This window comes from Sciurus vulgaris (genome assembly GCF_902686455.1).
Source record: "Sciurus vulgaris genome assembly, chromosome: 2".
NCBI lineage: Eukaryota > Metazoa > Chordata > Mammalia > Rodentia > Sciuridae > Sciurus > Sciurus vulgaris.
In genome coordinates, this window is record NC_136462.1 from 49,637,157 (window position 1) to 49,656,819 (window position 19,663).

Genomic DNA, 19,663 nt, shown 5'->3' on the forward strand with positions numbered 1-19,663 from the left:
AAGCAGGGGGTATCGCAATACCAGACCTTGAACTCCACTATGGAGCAATAGTAACAAAAATGGCATGGTATTGGCACCAAAATAGATGGGTAGACCAATGGTACATGATAGAAGACATGGAGACATACCCACATAAGTACAGTTATCTCATACTAGACAAAGGTGCCAAAAATATGCAATGGAGAAAAGATAGCCTCTTCAACAAATGGTGCTGGGAAAACTGGAAAACCATATGCAACAGAATGAAATTAAACCCTTATCTCTCACCCTGCACAAAACTCAACTCAAAATCAATCAAGGACCTTGGAATCAGACCAGAGACCCTGCATCTTATAGAAGAAAAAGTAGGTCCAAACCTTCAACTTGTTGGCTTAGGAGCAGACTTCCTTAACAGGACTCCCATAGCACAAGAAATAAAAGCAATAATCAACAACTGGGATAGTTTCAAACTAAACAGCTTTCTCTCAGCAAAGGAAACTATCAGTAATGTGAAGAGAGAGCCTACAGAGTGGGAGAATATCTTTGCCACTCATACTTCGGATAGAGCGCTAATATCCCGAATCTATAAAGAACTCAAAAAACTCTACACCAAGAATACAAATAATCCAATCAACAAATGGGCTAAGGAAATGAACAGACACTTCACAGAAGAAGATGTACAAGCAATCAACAGATATATGAAAAAAAGTTCAACATCTCTAGTAATAAGAGAAATGCAAATCAAAACTACCCTAAGATTTCATCTCACCCCAATTAGAATGGCGATTATCAAGAACATAAGCAACAATAGGTGTTGGCGAGGATGTGGGGAGAAAGGTACACTCATACATTGCTGGTGGGGTTGCAAATTATTGCAGCCACTCTGGAAAGCAGTATGGAGATTCCTCAGAAAGCTTGAAATGGAACCACCATTTGACCCAGCTATCCCACTCCTTGGCCTATACCCAAAGGACTTAAAATCAGCATACTACAGAGATACAGCCACATCAATGTTCATAGCTGCTCAATTCACTATAGCCAGATTGTGGAACCAACCTAGATGCCCTTCAGTTGATGAATGGATAAAGAAACTGTGGCATATATATACACAATGGAATATTACTCTGCCATGAAGAATGATAAAATTATGGCATTTGCAGGCAAATGGATGAAATTGGAGGATATCATGCTAAGTGAGATAAGCCAATCTCAAAAAACTAAAGACAAACGATCTCGCTGATAAGCGGATGAGGACATATAAGGGGGGTGTAGGAGGTGTTAGCGTTAGGGTTAGGTTTAGGTTTAGGGTTAGGGATAAGGAGGGTGGTAAGAATGGAGGAATGAAGGACTGTATAGAGGGAAAAGAGGGGTGGGAGTGGTGGGGGGAAGGGAAAAAGTAACAGAATGAATCAAACAACATTGCCTATGTAAATTTACAATTTTTAATTAAAATAAATGGAAAAAAAGAAAAAAAATAATTGGAATTTGAAAATGATAAGTATATAATTCAAAATAGTTAAAATTCTATTAAGGAGGTTGCTGGAAAGGAAAATCCATGTACAAAATTAATTTTCCCCTTTATACTAGCAATGAGTAGGTGGAAAATAAAAATTTAAAGATAATACCATATGTGCCGGGTTCAGCAGTGCCCACTGTAATCCCAGAGACTTTGGAGGCAGAGGCAGGAGGATGGAAAGTTCAAGGCCATTCTCAGCAATTTATCAAGTCCTCAGCAACTCAGTGAGACCCTGTCTTAAAATAAAAAAATAAAAAGGACCAGGGATGTTACTCAGTGGGTAAAGCACCCCTGGGTTCAATTCTCAGTACTAAAAAAAATAGCCATCAGAGCCTCTTAGATGATGTGCATGGGTCACTCCTATGTTCTTTACATTTAAAAAAGTGTTTAATAATTTGCCATCTGAAGCAGATTCTCCAGTCCTTTTCAATTTTTTGAAGAGGGTCTTGCTACGTTGCTAAGACTTGTCTCGAAATTGTGATCCTCTTGCTTCAACCTTCCAACTGGCTGGGATTACAGATGTGCGTCACCAATCCTGAAGTGAATATCTGTTATTTGCATTTGTCTTTGTGTCCCTCCTTTCTCCAACCCATAATTATGAACTGAGGGTATGAGGACAGAAGAATAGGAGAGAAACAAATTTTTCACACTTCCTTCCCATGAGATCTTGATATGTATGTGGTAAGCTGGCACACGTCTGCTGAGAAAGCGTCCTATGATTCCAAACTTCTGTCCTCAAAGTCTCTCTTCGTACCTCACCAATTACCTTGGCCTCTTGTCAATGCAGAAGAAACTATCAGCATTGCCAACTTTACTTTCTGTTCATAGTACTTACTAACATGCTCCTATTTGGGTTTAGTGAAATGCTGTGAAATGTGGGCTCTGCCCTTGAGGTTTTCATATTTTAATTTACTACACAAAATAAATCATCAGTGAAAAGTACTAGACTTAGGGCCATCAAGTACTATATAATGTGACAAACTTTAGGCCTATGAAATTTGACCTAAATAAGTAAAATCTAGGTCTGCTGTGATCACCTACAGTCTTCCAGCACATACTTCTTGAGTGCAGATTGCTCACTCTCTGGCGCCTACCATCTGCCATTTGCCTGCCTCTTGCCTGTTCATCACCTGCCTTTCACCTACCCATCACCCACTGCCTGAGGTTCATCTGTTGATTGACCGACAGCAACCAGCAGACTGACCATAGACCACCAGTGGAGCGCCAGCTGCCTGCTGTTCCTGGAAGTTCACTGTCACAGTACCTGTAGGTTTGGTTACACGTAGCTGCCACCATTTTGAGACAACAGCCAGGACTTGTAGGACCCCTGGCCAGACTGACTGAGCCCCTCAGCCCAACTGACCACTCCCTGCTTCTGGGGCCCTCAGACCAACTGACTGTGACCCCACGCCCAGGATCCTGCAACCAGACCCACCATACCCTACCTCCAGGATCTCTAGCCAACCACGCCCACACCCCAAGCTTCAGTTCCCCATTTGCCAACACATTTGGAAGCCAGAGTGGCCATCTTGGATAATCCTGGAAGCTGTATCTTCCATCTTTAGGTGGGGCAAATCTCATCCTGAGACACGTGCTGGAGACTGGAAGCTCATTGTCAGGTACATCTCATACATCAGGCTACTGAAGACTGGGAAGTTTGAATACTATATGACTGTTATAGTGTTGGGTTTTTTTTCTCCTTATTGAAAATTTTTAAGTTTTTATTTCTTTACTTTTCTCGCTCTCTTTTCCTTTTGCTTACCTGTTTCCTTCAGAGTCTCTTTCTCTCTTTTTGCATGCTAACAACCAACTTCTTTTTATTACACTCTCACTTTCTATGATCTAGAACTTCTATATACTCTTTTCTTATCCCATTAACAGCTACATCCTACACCCCTCCCCATCCTCTTTTTCCTCCATTAGAAATTGCAGACCTATTGCAAATCTATTTGTTGTACTGTAGATAATAATCAAACTCATTCTGTTTATTATGACAATATTGTTAACATCCTCATAGGGACTATTTGGTTTAGGGTTGCATATTGTCTGTACACTGCTAATATTGATCTCTCCCTTAAAGAAAAGGTTTTGGAAAACTATAGGGTCACTATAAGCCTCTAGGGGAGAAACTGCAATATCCCAGATCTGCACTACTAGAGGGGAAGATAGATGAACAACATGAAAAAACACGGGAAGATTATCCACACACACCTAGATTCTATATTAATAGAATCCAGTGACAGTATGCTAGAAGAAATGTCAGAAAAGGAGTTCAGAATACACATAATTAAAATGATTTGTGAAGCAAAGGATGAGATAAGAGAGCACATGCAGGCAACGAATGATCACTCCAATAAGCAGTTGAAAGAGCAACTGCAGGAAGCAAAAGATCATTTCAACAAAGAGACAGAGATTCTCAAAAAAACTAAATGGAAGTCCTTGAAATGAAGCAAACAATAAGCCAAATAAAAAACTCAATGGAAAACATCATCAAAAGACTAGACCACTTGGAACCTCAGACAATGAAGACAAAATATTTAATCTTGAAAATAAAGATGCCCAAACAGAGAAGATGGAAAGAAATCATGAACAGACTCTCCAAGAACTATGGGACATCATGAAAAGATCAAATTTAAGAATTATCAGGATTGAGGAGGCACAGAGATACAAACCAAAGAAATGAACAACCTATTCAATGAAATAATATCAGAAAATTTCCCAAACCTGAAGAATGAAATGGAAAATCAACTACAAGAGGCCTTACAGAACACCAAATGCACAAAAGCACAACAGATCCACTCCAAGGCACATTATAATGAAAATGCCTAACATACAAAATAAAGATAGGATTTTGAAGGCTGTGAGAGAAGAGCATCAGATTACATATAGGGGGAAACCAATATGGATATCAGCAGATTTCTCAGCCCAGACTCTAAAGCTAGAAGGGCCTGGAACAACATATTTCAAGCTCTGAAAGAACATGGTTCCCAACAAAGAATCCTATACCCAGCAAAACTAACCTTCAGATTTGAAGATGAAATAAAATCCTTCCATGATAAACAAAAGTTAAAAGAATTTACAAATAGAAAGCCTGCACTACAGAACATTCTCAGCAAAATATTTCGTGAGGAGGAAGTGAAAACAACAATACAAGTCAGCAAAGGGAGGAACTACACTAAAGGAAAAACCAATCAAAGGGGAAACCAAGTCATGTTAAAAACCAGAAAAAAGCCCAAATGACTAGGAATACAAATCATGTCTCAATAATAACCCTGAACGTTAATGGCCTAAACTCATCAACCAAAAGACATAGACTGGCAGAATGGATTAAAAAGAAAGACCCAAAAATATGCTGCCTTCAAGAGACTCATCTTGTAGAAAAAGACATCTACAGACTAAAGGTGAAAGAATGGGAAAAAAAACCTACCATACACACGGACTCAGTAAAAAATTGGGGGTTTCCATCCTTATTTCAGATAAAGTGGACTTCAAGCCAAAGTTAGAAGGGATAAAGAAGGACATCTCCTACTGCTTAAGGGAACCACAAATCAGGAAGACATAACATTCACAAATATTTATGCCCCAGCACCACAAAAAAAAAAAAAAAAAAAAAAAAAAAAAACAAAGAAAACATAGAACTCAATAACACTATCAATAACTTAGACTTAACAAACATATATAGAATATTCCATCCATCAATGAGTGAATTCACTTTCTTCTCAGCAGTACATGGAACCTTCTCAAAAATAGACCATACGTTATGCCACAAAGCAGCCCTTAGTAAATGCAAAAAAATAGAGATACTGCCTTTTGTTCTATCAGATTATAATGGAATGAAATTAGAAATCAATGACAAAGTAAAAATCAAAAATTACTCCAACACCTGGAGACTAAATAATATGCTAATGAATGAAGCATGGATAACAGAAAACATCAGGGAAGAGATAAAAAAATTCTTAGAGGTAAATGAGAACAACGATACAACATATCAAAATCTCTGGGACACTATGAAAGCAGTACTAATAGGAAAATTCATTGCATGAAGCACACTCAAGAAAAGAATAAAAAGTCAACAGCTAAATGACCTAACATTACAGCTCAAAGTCCTAGAAAAAGAAGAACAGAACAACACCAAAAGTAGTAGAAGACAGGAAATAATTAAAATCAGAGCTGAAATCAATGAAATTGAAACAAAAGAATTCAAAACACTGATAAAACAAAAAGTTGGTTCTTTGAAAAAGTAAACAAAATAGCCACACTAACAAAGAGAAAGAGAAAACTGAAATTACAAAAATTCATGATGAAAAAGGAAATATCATGACACACACCACTGAAATACATAACATAATGAGAAACTACTATGAAAATCTACATTCCAAAAAATAGAAAATATCGAAGACATCAACAAATTTTTAGAGACATATGATCCTCCCATACTGAACCAGGAGAACATACACAATTTAAACAGATCAATATCAAGCAATGAAATAGAAGAAGCCATCAAAAGTCTACCAACTAAGAAAAGCCCAGGACCAGATTCTCGGATTCTCAGCCGAGTTCTACAAGACCTTCAAAGAAGAACTCATTCCAATAATTCTCAAAGTATTCCAGGAAATAGAAAAGGAGGGAACCCTACCAAAATCATTCTATGAAGCTAATCTCACCCTCATACCCAAACCACACAAAGACACTTCAAAAGAAAATTTTAGGCCAATATCTTTGATGAATATAGACACAAAAATCCTTAACAAAATCCTGGCAAACCGAATCCAAAAACATATTAAGAAGATAGTGCACCACAATCAAGTGGGGTTCATCCTGGGAATGCAAGGTTGGTTCAACATCCATAAATCAATAAATGTAATCCATCATATCAATAGACTTAATGATAAGAATCATATGGTTATTTCAATTGACGCAAAAAAAGCATTCGACAAAATACAACACCCCTTCATGCTCAAAACACTAGAAAAAATAGGGATATTAGGAATATACCTCAACATTGTAAAGGCTATTTATGCTAAGCTCACAGCCAACGTCATTCTTTTTTTTTTTTTATTTTGAAAAATGTTAAAATTTATTAATAATAGTTAACATCACATAGTTATTTCAACTACTTCTCTATTGTACATAGTGACAACATCTTCACTAGACTGCGTGCTCAAGGATTTGAGATGATTGCTATTTGGTGTACAAATATCTCAGTCAAAGATTGAGATCCACTGTATTTACACCCAGTAAAGCAGCATCAGCCAGGGGGCTGCCAGCCTAAAGCTGGGAACAGACAGTCCATGTGCATGGTCCATGGCTCGTTTGGAAACCAACAACACATCATTAAATGCCACACACACGTCTCTACCTTTAAAAAAAAAAAAAAAAGGGTAATTTCATAGACAGTGCCTAAGTTTTACATTTAAAGTTTAAGTCACAATTCAAAAATAAAATTCATCTGTATTTCACGGGTGTCCTTTCTTGAGCCACAAATCTATAAGCTGGCCTTCCGTTTTCACTGTAGTGGGAGGCACCCACATTTTGGATCAATCATTGCGGACAGGGGCAGCAGAGGAGCAACACAGACAGGTACTGTGAGAATGGAACAAGTGAGGATCTGTCCCCTTTCCTCTCTGCTTCCCAGGAGGAGCTGGGCAGTTTTTACCTATTTCTACTCCACCTTGTTGAAAAATGATAACCAGGCACTGTTCTCAGCACAAGTTTGAAAAATGTGCAAAAACTGGGTGCAATCAAGCCGTGAGTTTCCTTTCCATCTTTCTGTTTCCGTCCTTGTGTCCTGTTTAACAGTGGTACAAGGCCATTCCCTCTGTTATTTTGTATCCAGGTTCAATGTCTGTGATGATTCATATTTTAGGGCAGAGTGAGCTGATACAAAATTAACTGCACTCTTGGAAAGAGTATGGCGGCTGAGATGCCACGTCCATCCCTGCCAACAGTTTGAAATAAATACTGTGTATAAAAAACAAAGACCAATGCCAGCTCAGCCCAGGGAAGCGCACAGACAACATTTCTTATAAAACATTTACACAACAAACCCAAGGTGAAATTTGCCAGGAGAGCACAAATACACCAAAAATGTTGTCCCTGAGGTTTTGTTTGTTTGGTTGTTTAATTGCTTGGTTTTGGTTTGATGTTGACGATTACATACAATTTTTTAAAAAAATTTTGGTGGCTTCCTTTATCTTGTCTGACAGTTTTAAAGTAGTACTGACTTCCCTAAGAATAAAGATTTCTAACAATGAGTCTATTTGAAATGCTTCCTTTGGTTTCCTTTGGTTAACATCCCATGGAATATCGCCCCAGGGAAGTCTCTTGACAGAGCAGCCAGTTGCTGTGGTTTCTTCAATCCATGGGCTCAGCTTTGGTCTCCATCCCTGCCTTCCACACGTTTCCAAGACTGCAGGGGAAGGAGGAGGCAGAAAACAGATGCTTTTCCATTCACTCACCCTGAAGAGGCTTTCCTTCTCTTCCCACAGGCGAATGAGGTATTTCTAGTAGCTAATCAGTATCTTCACCTTCTGTCCTTAACTGTACTAATCTACCAATGAGTCTAAGGAGACCCTGCATGTCTATATACAGAACAAATTAACATAAATACATTACATACAATCAACAGTTACATGATGAAGGAGCAGACCTACTTCATGAACTAAATAAATTTCAAATATAAATTAAAATGAAAATACAGTGTCTCCACTTTTGCAGGAAAAATCTTTAAAAACAAATCGAAAGGCTCCCCTCTCCCCCAAAGGTCTACTGCTCGTGGATGATCCACGCACCCACAATGAGATGCAGCAATGAACCCACATTGCAGGATGTGTCAGCTCTTGGCTTTGGTGTCATTGCCCAGACGCGGGACTCCTTGAGTCCAGGTATAGTAAATGCTGGAATCCACAGGGCAATACCAGGTTGAGAAAGGGCTGCCACAGGGATTTCCATGGGATTTGCCTCCACTGCCACCCCTCCCTCCCTCCCAACGTCTGCCTAGAGGAGGGTCAGACTGAGTCACGAGTGGAGGCCTCCCAGATGTCGGATGGGAGAAACAGTACTGACATCCACGCAGGGGAATGCAGTCCACCCAGAAGAGTCCCATTCAGCCCCAAGGTGAGGCAACCGCATCTTCAAGGCTAGTCCCATCCTTTAGGATTGTACGGAGATGTGGAATTCCACTGGGGGTGACTAAGGATTTTTTTTTTTTTTTAAGTTGTATGAGAACCAATGGGAATGGTTGTGATCAGGGTGAACAATCCTGACTTCTGTATCCCAGGAAGGTAAGGCTTGGGCACAAAACTCTACAGTGAACATATGCAGAGAAAAAACCCATCCCACAGGGTCCTCTCTGCCAAGGAAATGCTGAAGGGACTGTGTCTCTGACACAAGAGGATGACTCCTTATAATTTAAAACAGGGAAGAGGGGGAAGCAGAGAAGTCCCTTCCAAATGCAGGGGTTCTACCGCTGTCCAGCCTCACGGATGCGACAGGCCACAGCCGTGATGAGGGCGGCCCCCTTCCCGCTGCCATCCTCTGATTCCAGGAAGGACACCTCACATTTGGGGGCCAGGTCCTTTACTGTCTCATGCATGACTTTGGCAAAGTGAGGATGAAGCTTGTAGAGGGTCCCGTCCACACCCACTGTCACTTTGAGGGTGTCCAGCCCACGGTTTTCTCGTATCTTGTCCACCACGGCTGCCATGCCTGCGCCACAGAGCTGGGCTGCCCGCCGTGCCACCACAGTGCACACCTCCTTGACGATGATGCTGTCGTCACATGTGCTCTCGAGGCCCAAGTGGTGCAGGATGGCACGGACCTGCAGCAGGGCCAGGCAGTCGCTCTCAATCTGAGACAAGAACTTCGTTTCAAAGATTCCCCTTGTCTTGAGCCGCTCTGAGATGCGGCCGCGGAAGAGCAGCCCACGCTTGGTGAAATCGATAAGGATGTTACGGACAATCTCGCCCAAATACATGCCACTGATCATCTTCTTGAACCTCTGTTTGCCTGGGTTGAGCGAAAGATCATCCACAGCCTTGTCAAATTCTGTGCGGAAGTCGTCCAGACATCCATTGTCCCCGAAGGCCCCCCACTCCATGTTGACACACATCCGCCCCTCTTCTCCATCCACCAGCTCCACGTTGCGCATCTCCTCCATGTAGCAGGCATTGCTACCCGTGCCAACAATGAGGCCAACCTCACAGTGAGGGTCTTCATAGCCACACGTCATCATAGTTCCAACTGTGTCATTAACCACAGCCACCACATCCAGGTCAAATTCCTCTCGCCGGTGGATTGCTTCCTTCAGCAGGGTGACCACATCCTCTCCCGCACAGCCAGACGCCTTGAATCCTTTCGTCCACTTAAGGAGGATGCTCTCGTCCAGGCTGTTCTGCTGGCAGGGGAAGGAGAAGGTGAAACCCAGAGGCAGGGACACACCCTTCATGCCCATGTACTCCAGGAAGTCAGCAATGCACTGGACGATGTGGTCAAAGAGCTCCTCACCTGTGCCATGCATGACCTCCTGTGGGATGGAGTAGATCTTGTTGTGCATCTCCACTCCTCGCCGCTTCCCATTTCGCACACGCACCAGCAGGACCCGAAAATTGGTTCCTCCCAGGTCCAAAGCCAGGAAGTCCCCTTTCTCTGTGCCGTCAGGGGTGGCACACACATAGGTGGGCAGCATCTTCACGGGGGCGATGGAATGCGTCTCCTTGCTCAGACCCCGCTCCATTTCAAGATTCATCCTCCTCTTAACCTCCAGCAGCTGCTCATGGCTCAGTTTTAGAGGCTCCAGGGTCTTCTGGCGGGCTCTGTGTTGATCAGCCAGTGGATAAGCCACCGCCGTCACCATGGCTGCCCCTTTGCCACTGCCGTCCTCAGAGCGGAGGAAGCGAATGTCGCAATCAGGCACCAGCCGCCGCACAGCCTTGTGAAGTCGCTTGGCAAAATGAGGGTGTTTCTTGTAGACAGAGCCATCAACCCCAATGGTGGAACGCAGACGCTCCTCGCCCTTGTTCTCCTTGATGCGACGCAGCACAGCAGCCAGGGTGGCCGCACACAGGTTGGCTGAGCGTGTGGACACAATCTGGCAGACTCGGTGAGTGGCCACACAGTCCTCTTGCAATGGATTCAGACCCAGCCGCACGAGCACCTGGTAGGCCTTCCGGATGCCGTCCTTATCCTCTTCAATATCTGAGACATCTTTGGTTTCGAAGCTGCCTGTGGTAAGCAGTTCTGGGCTGAGCTTTCCCTGGAAGAGCAGCTCCTCCTTGGCCATCTTCACCAGGATGAGCCTCACTAGCTCCCCCATGTACATCCCACTGATCATCTTCTCAAACAGTTGCTTCCCAGGGTTCAGTGAGCCCATGTCGATCTCTCGGTCAAATTCCGTGCGGATGTCATTGAGCGCGCCATCCTCCCCAAAGGCCCCCCACTCCATGTTGATACACATCCGCCCCTCGTCACCCTCCACCATGTCGATGTGGCGCATTTCCTCCATGTAGCAGACATTGCTGCCAGTGCCCACAATGAGACCAATCTCACAGTTCTGGTCATCATAACCACAGGTCATCATGGTACCAACCGTGTCATTCACCACAGCCACAATGTCAATATCAAAGTCCCCTCTCCGCTGGATAGCCTTCCGGATCAAAGCCACCACATCTCTGCCTTCCACTCCACTGGACTTGAACCCCTTGGTCCACGAGACCAGGAAACTCTCGTCTAGTTTAGTCTGGTGGCAGGGGAATGAGAAGGTAAAGCCCAATGGGAGCTTCTTGTCTTTGATTTGGAGCTTATCCATGAAGTTGGCCAGGCATTCAGCAATGTGGTCAAACAGCTGAGTGCCACTGCCTCGCATGATGTCCTCAGGGATGGCATAGATCTGATTCTCCATCTCATCCTTCTGGAGCCCGTTGTCTGTTACTCTCACCCGAAGCACACGGAAGTTGGTCCCTCCACGGTCCAGAGCCAGGAACTCTCCATGTTCTGTCCCATCTGGGGTGGACCTCACAAAGGTGGGCAGCATTTTCACTGAAGCAGTGGGGTGGGTGGTGGCTCCAAGCCCTTTCTCCATCTCCTTGCGGAACCGCTTAGAAATCTCCAAAAGGGTCTCATCAGAGAGACGCATGTGGTAGAGATACTGCTCGACTTTCTGCACTTGGTTATGGTTGAGCTCCGTGAAGAGGCAGGCGATCATATGCGAGGCAATCATCCTGTGACGGCCAAGCGGCGCGGACTTGGGAAACTGAGGCGCGAGCGCTTGCAGGGGAGGCGGGTAACGCGGTCCGACTGCTTTGTACGCGGGCTCGGTTGCTCGGCGGGAGCGGGGATTCCTGGCGGTACACCGAGAAGGTTATCGAGGGTTGGGGGATCTCGAGTCTCTAGAAACAGGTTTTTGGAGTCAAAACTGCTAGAAAGGCGCCTAAGTATCACTCCTGGCGACGTGTCTGGTTGCCCAACGTCAAGGCGCTAACTTCTCCCACAGGGTCACTAAGTCTCAACTTAGGAAGAATCACAGCCCGACTCCACTAGGGCGATCGGACTTCTCAGGCTCACTCGCGCTATGCTCCTTCCCGCGTATCTTAGCTGAGTGACACCGCGTTGCCAGCGATGGCCTGGGACTCCAGCCCAACGTCATTCTTAATGGAGAAAAACTGAAAGCATTCCCTTTAAAAACTGGAACAAGACAGGGATGCCTTCTTTCACCACTTCTATTCAACATCATCCTTGAAATACTAACCAGAGCAATAGACAGACTAAAGAAATTAAAGGGATATGAATAGGAAAAGAGGAACTCAAGCTGTCACTATTTGCTGATGACATGATTATTTAGAGAATCCAAAAAACTCCACCAGAAAACTTCTATACCTCATAAATGAATTCAGCAAAATAGCAGGATATAAAATCAATGCGCATAAATCTAAAGCATTTTTATGCATAAGCGATGGAACATCTGAAAGGGAAATGAGGAAAACAACTCTTTTCACAATAGCCTCAAATAAAATAAAATAAAATACTTGGGAATCAATCTAACCAAAGAGGTGAAAGACCTCTACAATGAAAACTACAAAACATTAAAGAAAGGAATTGAATAAGAACTTAAAAGATGGAAAGATCTCCCATGTTCTTGGATAGGCAGAATCAAAATGGCCATACTTCCAAAGGCGCTATACAGATTTAACGCAATTCCAATTAAAATCCCTATGACATTTCTCACAGAAACAGAAAAAGCAATCATGAAATTCATCTGGAACAACAAAAGACCCAGGATAGCCAAAGCAATCCTGAGCAGGAAGAATGATGCAGGAGGTATCACAACACCAGACCTTGAACTCCACTATGGAGCAATAGTAACAAAAACGGCATGGTATTGGCACCAAAATAGATGGGTAGACCAATGGTACACGATAGAAGACATGGAGACATACCCACGTAAGTACAGTTATCTCATACTAGACAAAGGTGCCAAAAACTTACAATGGAGAAAAGATAGCCTCTTCAACAAATAGTGCTGGCAAAACTGGAAATCCATATGCAGTAAAATGAAACTAAACCCCTATCTCTCACCCTGTATAAAACTCAACTCGAAATGGATAAAGGATCTAGAAATTGGACCTGAGACCCTTCACCAAACAGAGGAAAAAGTAGGCCTGAATCTCCATCATGTTGGCTTAGGACCAGACTTCCTTAACAAGATCCCCATAGTGCAAGAAATAAAAGCAAGAATCAATAAATGGGATAGACTCAAACTAAAGTTTTTTCTCAGCACAGGAAACAATCAATAATGTGAAAAGAGAGCCTACAGAGTGGGAGAATATCTTTGCCACACATACTTCATACAGAGCACACATCTCCAAAGTTTATAAAGAAATTAAAAAACTTTACACCCAAAATACAAAGAATACAATCAATAAATGGGCTAAGGAAATGGGCAGACACTTCACAGAAGAAGATATACAGGTGATCAACAACTATATGAACAAGTGCTCATCTTCTCTAGTAATTAGAGAAATGCAAATTAAAACCACCTTAAAATTTCATCTAACTTCAATTAGAATGGCTATTATGAAGAACACAAGCAATAATAAGTGTTGGAATGGATGTGGGGAAAAAGGTACACTCATACATTGCTGGTGGAGTTGCAAATTGGTGCAGCCACTCTGGAAAGCAGTATGGAGACTCCTCAGAAAACTTGGAATGGACCACCATTTGACCCAGCTATCCCACTCCTTGGTTTATATCCAAAGGACTTAAAATCAGCATACTACAGAGATACAGCCACGTCAATGTTCATAGCAGCACAACTCCCAATAGTTAGATTGTGGAACTAACCTAGATGCCCTTCAATTGACGAATGGATAAAGAAACTGTGGTATATATATATATATATATATATATATATATATATATATATATACACACAATGGAATATTACTCAGCCATAAAGAAGAATAAAATTATGGCATTTGCTGGTAAATGAATGAAGCTGGAAAATATCATGCTAAGTGAAATAGATTAAGCCCAAAAAACCAAAGGCTGAATGTTTTCTCTGATAAGTGCATGACAATATATAACGAGGTGGCGGGTGGCTGGGGGAAGAGAAGAATGAAGTAACTCTGGAAGGTGTAGAAGAAAATGGGGTGGAAAGGGGGGGACAGAAAAATAGTAGAATGAAACAGTATTACCCTATGTATATGTATGATTACATGAATGGTGTGAATCTACATTGTGTACAACTATGGAAATGAAAAGTTGTACCCCATTTGTGTACAATGAATCAAAATGCAGTCTGTAAAAATAAAAATGATTTTAATAAAAAAGAAAAAAGAAAAAAATAAGTAAAATCTAGATTTGCCACTTGTTTTCACAATACTGTCTTCTCAGACTGAACTTTTGCAACCAGATGGTTGATACTGCCAAAAGGACAAATAAGTACTTACATTCTGTTCATGAATATGAACAAAAAATGTAGAAGGGAAGAGTAACTGCAATTTCTTTGTGAAATACACTGGACAAATGCAGGCAAATTAGGGGCAAGTTAACCCAAGAACAAAAACAAGAAAGGCCTTTTGATGAAGAGCCCTTTTCAAAGAGTTGACTAAGCTTTCTGTAAGGATATGGATAATTCCAAAATTCATAAAGTGAAAGACAAAACAGCAAGATGAGAATAGTCTATATATGTTTATATACAATAATATAATATTTATATTCAGCACAAATGCTTTTGGAAAGATACACAAAAGAACTGTTACTAAAAGCTTGGTCTTTGTCCCCGATGCCAATCCAATAATGAGGACACGGTTTTGAGAAAAAGGAAAAAGAACTTTTATTGCTTTGGTAGCAAAGGAGAAGCACAGGGGGCTTCTGTCCCAGAGGCTGTGATTCTGCCCATCTGAGGCAACAGGAGGCTTTTTAAAGAGGTGATTCAAAGGCTACATTCCACATGTTCTCTGTCCAGAGTTGTAGTTCCCTTGTTAATTTGGGAGACAGTCGTTTTTGAGAACTTCTGATGTCATCCCCAAGTCTGAATTACTTTGTTCCTAGGGTGAGTGTGTTCCTATGATGGGTGTGTGCTCAACGACATATAACTCTGCCTAGGATGTGGAGGAATGGTAATCTTATTTCCCCTGAGATTGGGGAGGGAAAGAGATTAGAGAGGAGCCTGGAGAGAGGAAGAGAAACATACCTGTTTTAAAAATAAGTTGCAGTGGCAAAGCAGCAAGAGCCATATTTAAAAAGTGGACACTGTTATAGAATGGTAACATTAGTAGCCCCTGAAAGAGAACTTGTGTGACTGGCAGGCAGAGCAAACAGAAGTTTTCAGGGCTGGAGAAGGCTCAGTGTTGGAGCATTTGCAGAACATGTGGAAGACCCTGGGTTCAATCCGCAGCACTGCAAAAATAAGTAAATAAAGAAAAGCAAAAGGAGTTTCACTGGATACTAATGTGTTTATTGAATTTTGAGCTGTGTTTGTATGACCTACTTAAGAAATAAATTAAATTTTTAAAAAATACCGACTAAGAGTAGATTTAGGGCACTCAATCCTTTCTTCTAAGAGGCATCATGATGTAATAGAAAGAGCACTGTTGTGGGAGTTAAAAAAAAAAAAAAAAAGAGGGGCTGGGGTCGTGGCTCAGTAGTAGAGCACTTGCCTGGCACGTGTGAGGCACCACATATAAATAGATACATAAAACAAAGGTATTGTGTCCATCTACAACTAAAAAATATATTTAAAAAAAAAAGAGAGAAAGAAAAGAAAAGGACCTGGTTTTTAAACCTGGTCTGTTATTTACTAGGTCTGTGACCTTGGCCAAGTTTCTTAAGTTAGTTGAATCTCAGTTTTGGCATTAATAAAGTTGATATAACAAAAGCTACTTTGTGATATTTAGACATTATATAAAACTGCCTTAGGCTTACTGAATGGTTGCTATTATTCTGTGGATTTCAATGATCCCTGCTATCCATTACCACTAATTATGAGCTAGGCATTTATTAAAGGGAACATGAGTTATGAATGAGGTCTTAGAGAATCTTATACATATCAACTGTGATATGTGAGGACAAACCAATTTTTTTTTGTGGGGGGAGGGACCAGGGATTGAATTCAGGGGCACTTGATCACTGAGCCATATCCCCAGCCCTATTTTGTGTTTTACTTAGAGACAGGGTCTCACTGAGTTGCTTAGTGCTTCAATCATGCTGAGGTTGATTTTGAGCTCTTGATCTTCCTGCTTCAGCCTCCCAAGTCACTGGGATACAAGTGTGCACCACCTCACCCAGTCAAATAAATCATTTTTAAAAATTGTATTCTAGTGCTTTTTGAGGCTTCTTAAGGACTATCCTGAAAGATCAAGCGATCAATGATGGTCACTTCATAATGCAATTTCATATTGGTTCTCCCTTCTTGAATTTTGCTCCATTTTTCCTACTCCCTGCTCCTTGGAACTGCTCTCCCTAATAAAGTAATAGCACATAAATCTTTTGCCTCCAGCTCTGCTTTCTGGGGAAACCCAAATTAAAACTGGAAACTGCATAATCCCATTGAAGACAGCCTGAAACTATGTAGCAGATGCTACTGGTGCCCTGTCCATGTGTCCTGGACTTTACACGATGACAAATATTTGCATTTCTTGCTCCACCAGAGGGTTTTGTCACTCTCAACCAATATTTCCTCCTATTCTTTGGACTGTCCTTTCATTATCTTGATGGTGTATAGCAGTCTCCATTTACTCATGGTTTTGCTTTCCAAAGTTTTAGTTACCAGTGCTTAATCATGTGGAAAATTCCAGAAATAAACAATTCTTTAGTTTCACATTGTACCCTCTTATGAGTAATGTAGTGAATGCTCATGTTATAGATATGAGTCTCCTGCTCTGGATGTGAATCATCTCCTGTCTAGTATATCCCCGCTATGTCACTTTCCAACCATTAGTCACTTAGTAGTCCTCTTGGGTTTAGATTAACAATGTGGTATCACAGAGCCTGAGTATGATTAAGTCTTATTTTAGTTTATAATGACCCAAAGTGCAAGAGAAGTGATACAAGCAGTTTGGCTATGCCAAAGAAAAGTGCTTCCTTGAAGTGAAAGAGTACAAGTACAGCTAAGATACTTTGAAAGAACTGGGCATGGTGGCACGAGGCTATAATCCCAGAGGCTCAGGAGATTGAGGCAAGAGGATTCTGAGTTCAAAGCCAGTCTCAGGAACTAAGTGAGGCCCTAAGCAACTCAGTAAGACCCTATTTCTAAATAAAATACAAAAAAGAATTGGGGATGCGGCTCAGTGGTTAAATGCCCTTGGGTTCAATGCCCAGTACCAAAAATAAATAAATAAATATATAGATTTTGAAAGAGGACGTTCATGTAATTTATTATGTATATTGTTATAAGGTTCTATTTTATTATTATTGTTACCAACGAGTTTGTCTATAATTTATAAATTTATAGGTGTGCATGACAGGAAAACATACTATTTACAGGGTTCAGTACTAGTTAATGTTTCAGGCATTCATTGGGATCTTGGACATATCTATTAAGAATGGAGAACCACTGTAGTTTATAATACAAGAGTTTTTGATTTTAATGAAGCCATATTTATATATTTATTTCACTTTTGCTTTAGGTGTTATAGTTAAGAAATCATTGCTTAGCTCAAGGTCACTAGGATTTACTCCTGTTTTCATAGTTTTAGTTTTCTTACCAGTTAGATATATGATCCATTTCTTTTTTCCTCCTTTGTGGTGCTAGGGATCAAACATAGGGCCTTGTGCATGTAAGCAGATGCTCTGCCATGCTATACCCCAATGCTTTATGATCCATTTATAGTTTATAGTTATGTATTGTTGAATTAAGTGTCTGAAGTGTCTGACTTCATTTTTTTTTTTTTTTGCATGTGCATATCCAGTTGTCCCAGCAATAGTTGTTGAAAAAGATAATTTTCCTCCCACTGAGTTGTTTTGGCATTCTTTAGAAAAATCAAAATTGACCATAAATATAAGGGTTTATTTTTGGACTCTACAGTTTATTCCATGGATATCTATCTATCTATCCATACGCCAGTGTCACACTCTCTTGAATACTGTAGTTTTGCAATAAGATTTCATAGAAGGCAAATTCTTCAGCAGACAACTGGGTATCCTATCAATTCAATTAATTTTTTTGGTACTAGGGATTGAACCCAGAGGTACATTACCACTGAACTATAATCCTGGCCTTTTTATTTATTATTTTATTTTATTTTTTGAAGGCCAGATCTTATTTATTTGTTACTCTTAAAAATTCTTATTTTGGGGGGCTGGGGAGATAGCTCAGTTGGTAGAGTGTTTGCCTCTCAAGCACAAAGCTCTGGGTTCAATCCCCAGCACCGCAAAAAAAAAAAAAAAAATAAATAAATAAATCTTATTTTTGACTGGACTCAGACTTAGAAGTAGAAGCTCTCAGAGAGGACAACCTGCGTCTCTTGGCAATTTGTTCCTGTCATTTTTCTTTGGCTTCTTTCATTCTCTTGGCCAAAAGTTTGGCATATTCTTCAGCATCTTCCTTATTTTTCTTAGTAGCTGTTTCTTCAGAGCAGTACGCCGCGCTTGTGTCGCAGGACACGTGGAGTACAAGATGCTGACTCTTCGGTGCTTTGGTCCTGGGTTTTTTACAAGCCCAGTCTACCAGGTACGTAGTATCCATAAGTCCAGGAATATCCTTCTCGCCTTTTTTTATAATAACCAAGTTAAGAACCCTCAGCTTAGGGCTGGGGAGATAGCTCAGTCGGTAAAGTGCTTGCCTTGAAAGCACAAAGCCCTGGGTTCGATCCAAAAAAAAAGGAATGCTCAGCTTGACATCCACAATGCAACCTTGAACAGATCTGCGCTTTCTCTCTCCAGTTCGCCTTGGTCTGTAACAGGCGTGCCCTTACTCAGTAGTGGACCAACACAGCCACGGGTCAAGACACCCTGCTTCATGAGGAAACCTTGTTTGTCGTTCCCGCCATGATTGGGACCACATAACCCTTCCATTCTTCACCCAGAGAATCAGCAGCAACTTCTGTGGCCACACGCTTCTTACGAAGTTTTGCATTCATCATCCACTTCAATGGGTTTCTGGCAGCCAGTGACTGGGAAGGAAATATTCAGCTTCATTTTGGAGCAGTTGATCGCCCACAAGGCGCTAGGTAAAATGCCTTTTTATTTTTTGAGACAAGATCTCATTAAATTGCTGAGATTGGCCTCAAACTTGAAATCCTCACGTCTCAGCCTCCCAAGTAACTGGGATTACAGGTGTTTCCCAGCATCCTGGGCTCTATCAATTCACTACTGAGGATAGTGTCAGATCCTATAGGTTAAGGGCTCAGTGCCACAAGACTGCTCCCCACTCTGATGCTAATCCCAAGTTCCAGGTTGTGATTTGTAGTTCTCATCCACCAGCTATAAACTGGGGTTCCTACAATACCTCCTCATGTTTGAAAAATTTGTTAGGACAGCTCACTAAACTCAGGAAAACAATTTACTTAGGTTTAGTGGTTTATTATAAAGGATATTACAAAGAAAACACATGAACAGCCTAATGAAGAGACACACAGGTACAATGTCTGAGCCTAAAACTTTGGTCTCAGTGAACTTAGTATAGGCAACCAGGGAACTCATCAATTTCATTGTCTAAGAGGTCTTGAACAT

General features: G+C 41.4%; 1 protein-coding gene and 1 long non-coding RNA gene across 3 annotated transcripts in view; both read right to left on the reverse strand.

Moving 5' to 3' along the window:
- Window positions 1–19,663, reverse strand: part of LOC306650045 — a 48,694-nt gene that overhangs the window by 18,744 nt on the left and 10,287 nt on the right. The window lies entirely within an intron of this gene.
- Window positions 6,553–12,080, reverse strand: LOC306654704 (hexokinase-2-like). Its single transcript, XM_079128547.1, has one exon. The coding sequence runs from the start codon at window positions 11,709–11,711 to the stop codon at window positions 8,958–8,960; it is 2,754 nt and encodes a 917-aa protein (XP_078984673.1). The 5' UTR covers window positions 11,712–12,080; the 3' UTR covers window positions 6,553–8,957.

What these genes read in the sequence shown, in the direction of transcription:
- LOC306654704 (XM_079128547.1), bottom strand. Translation starts at nt 11,711, where the DNA reads ATGATTGCCTCGCATATGATCGCCTGCCTCTTCACGGAGCTCAACCAT.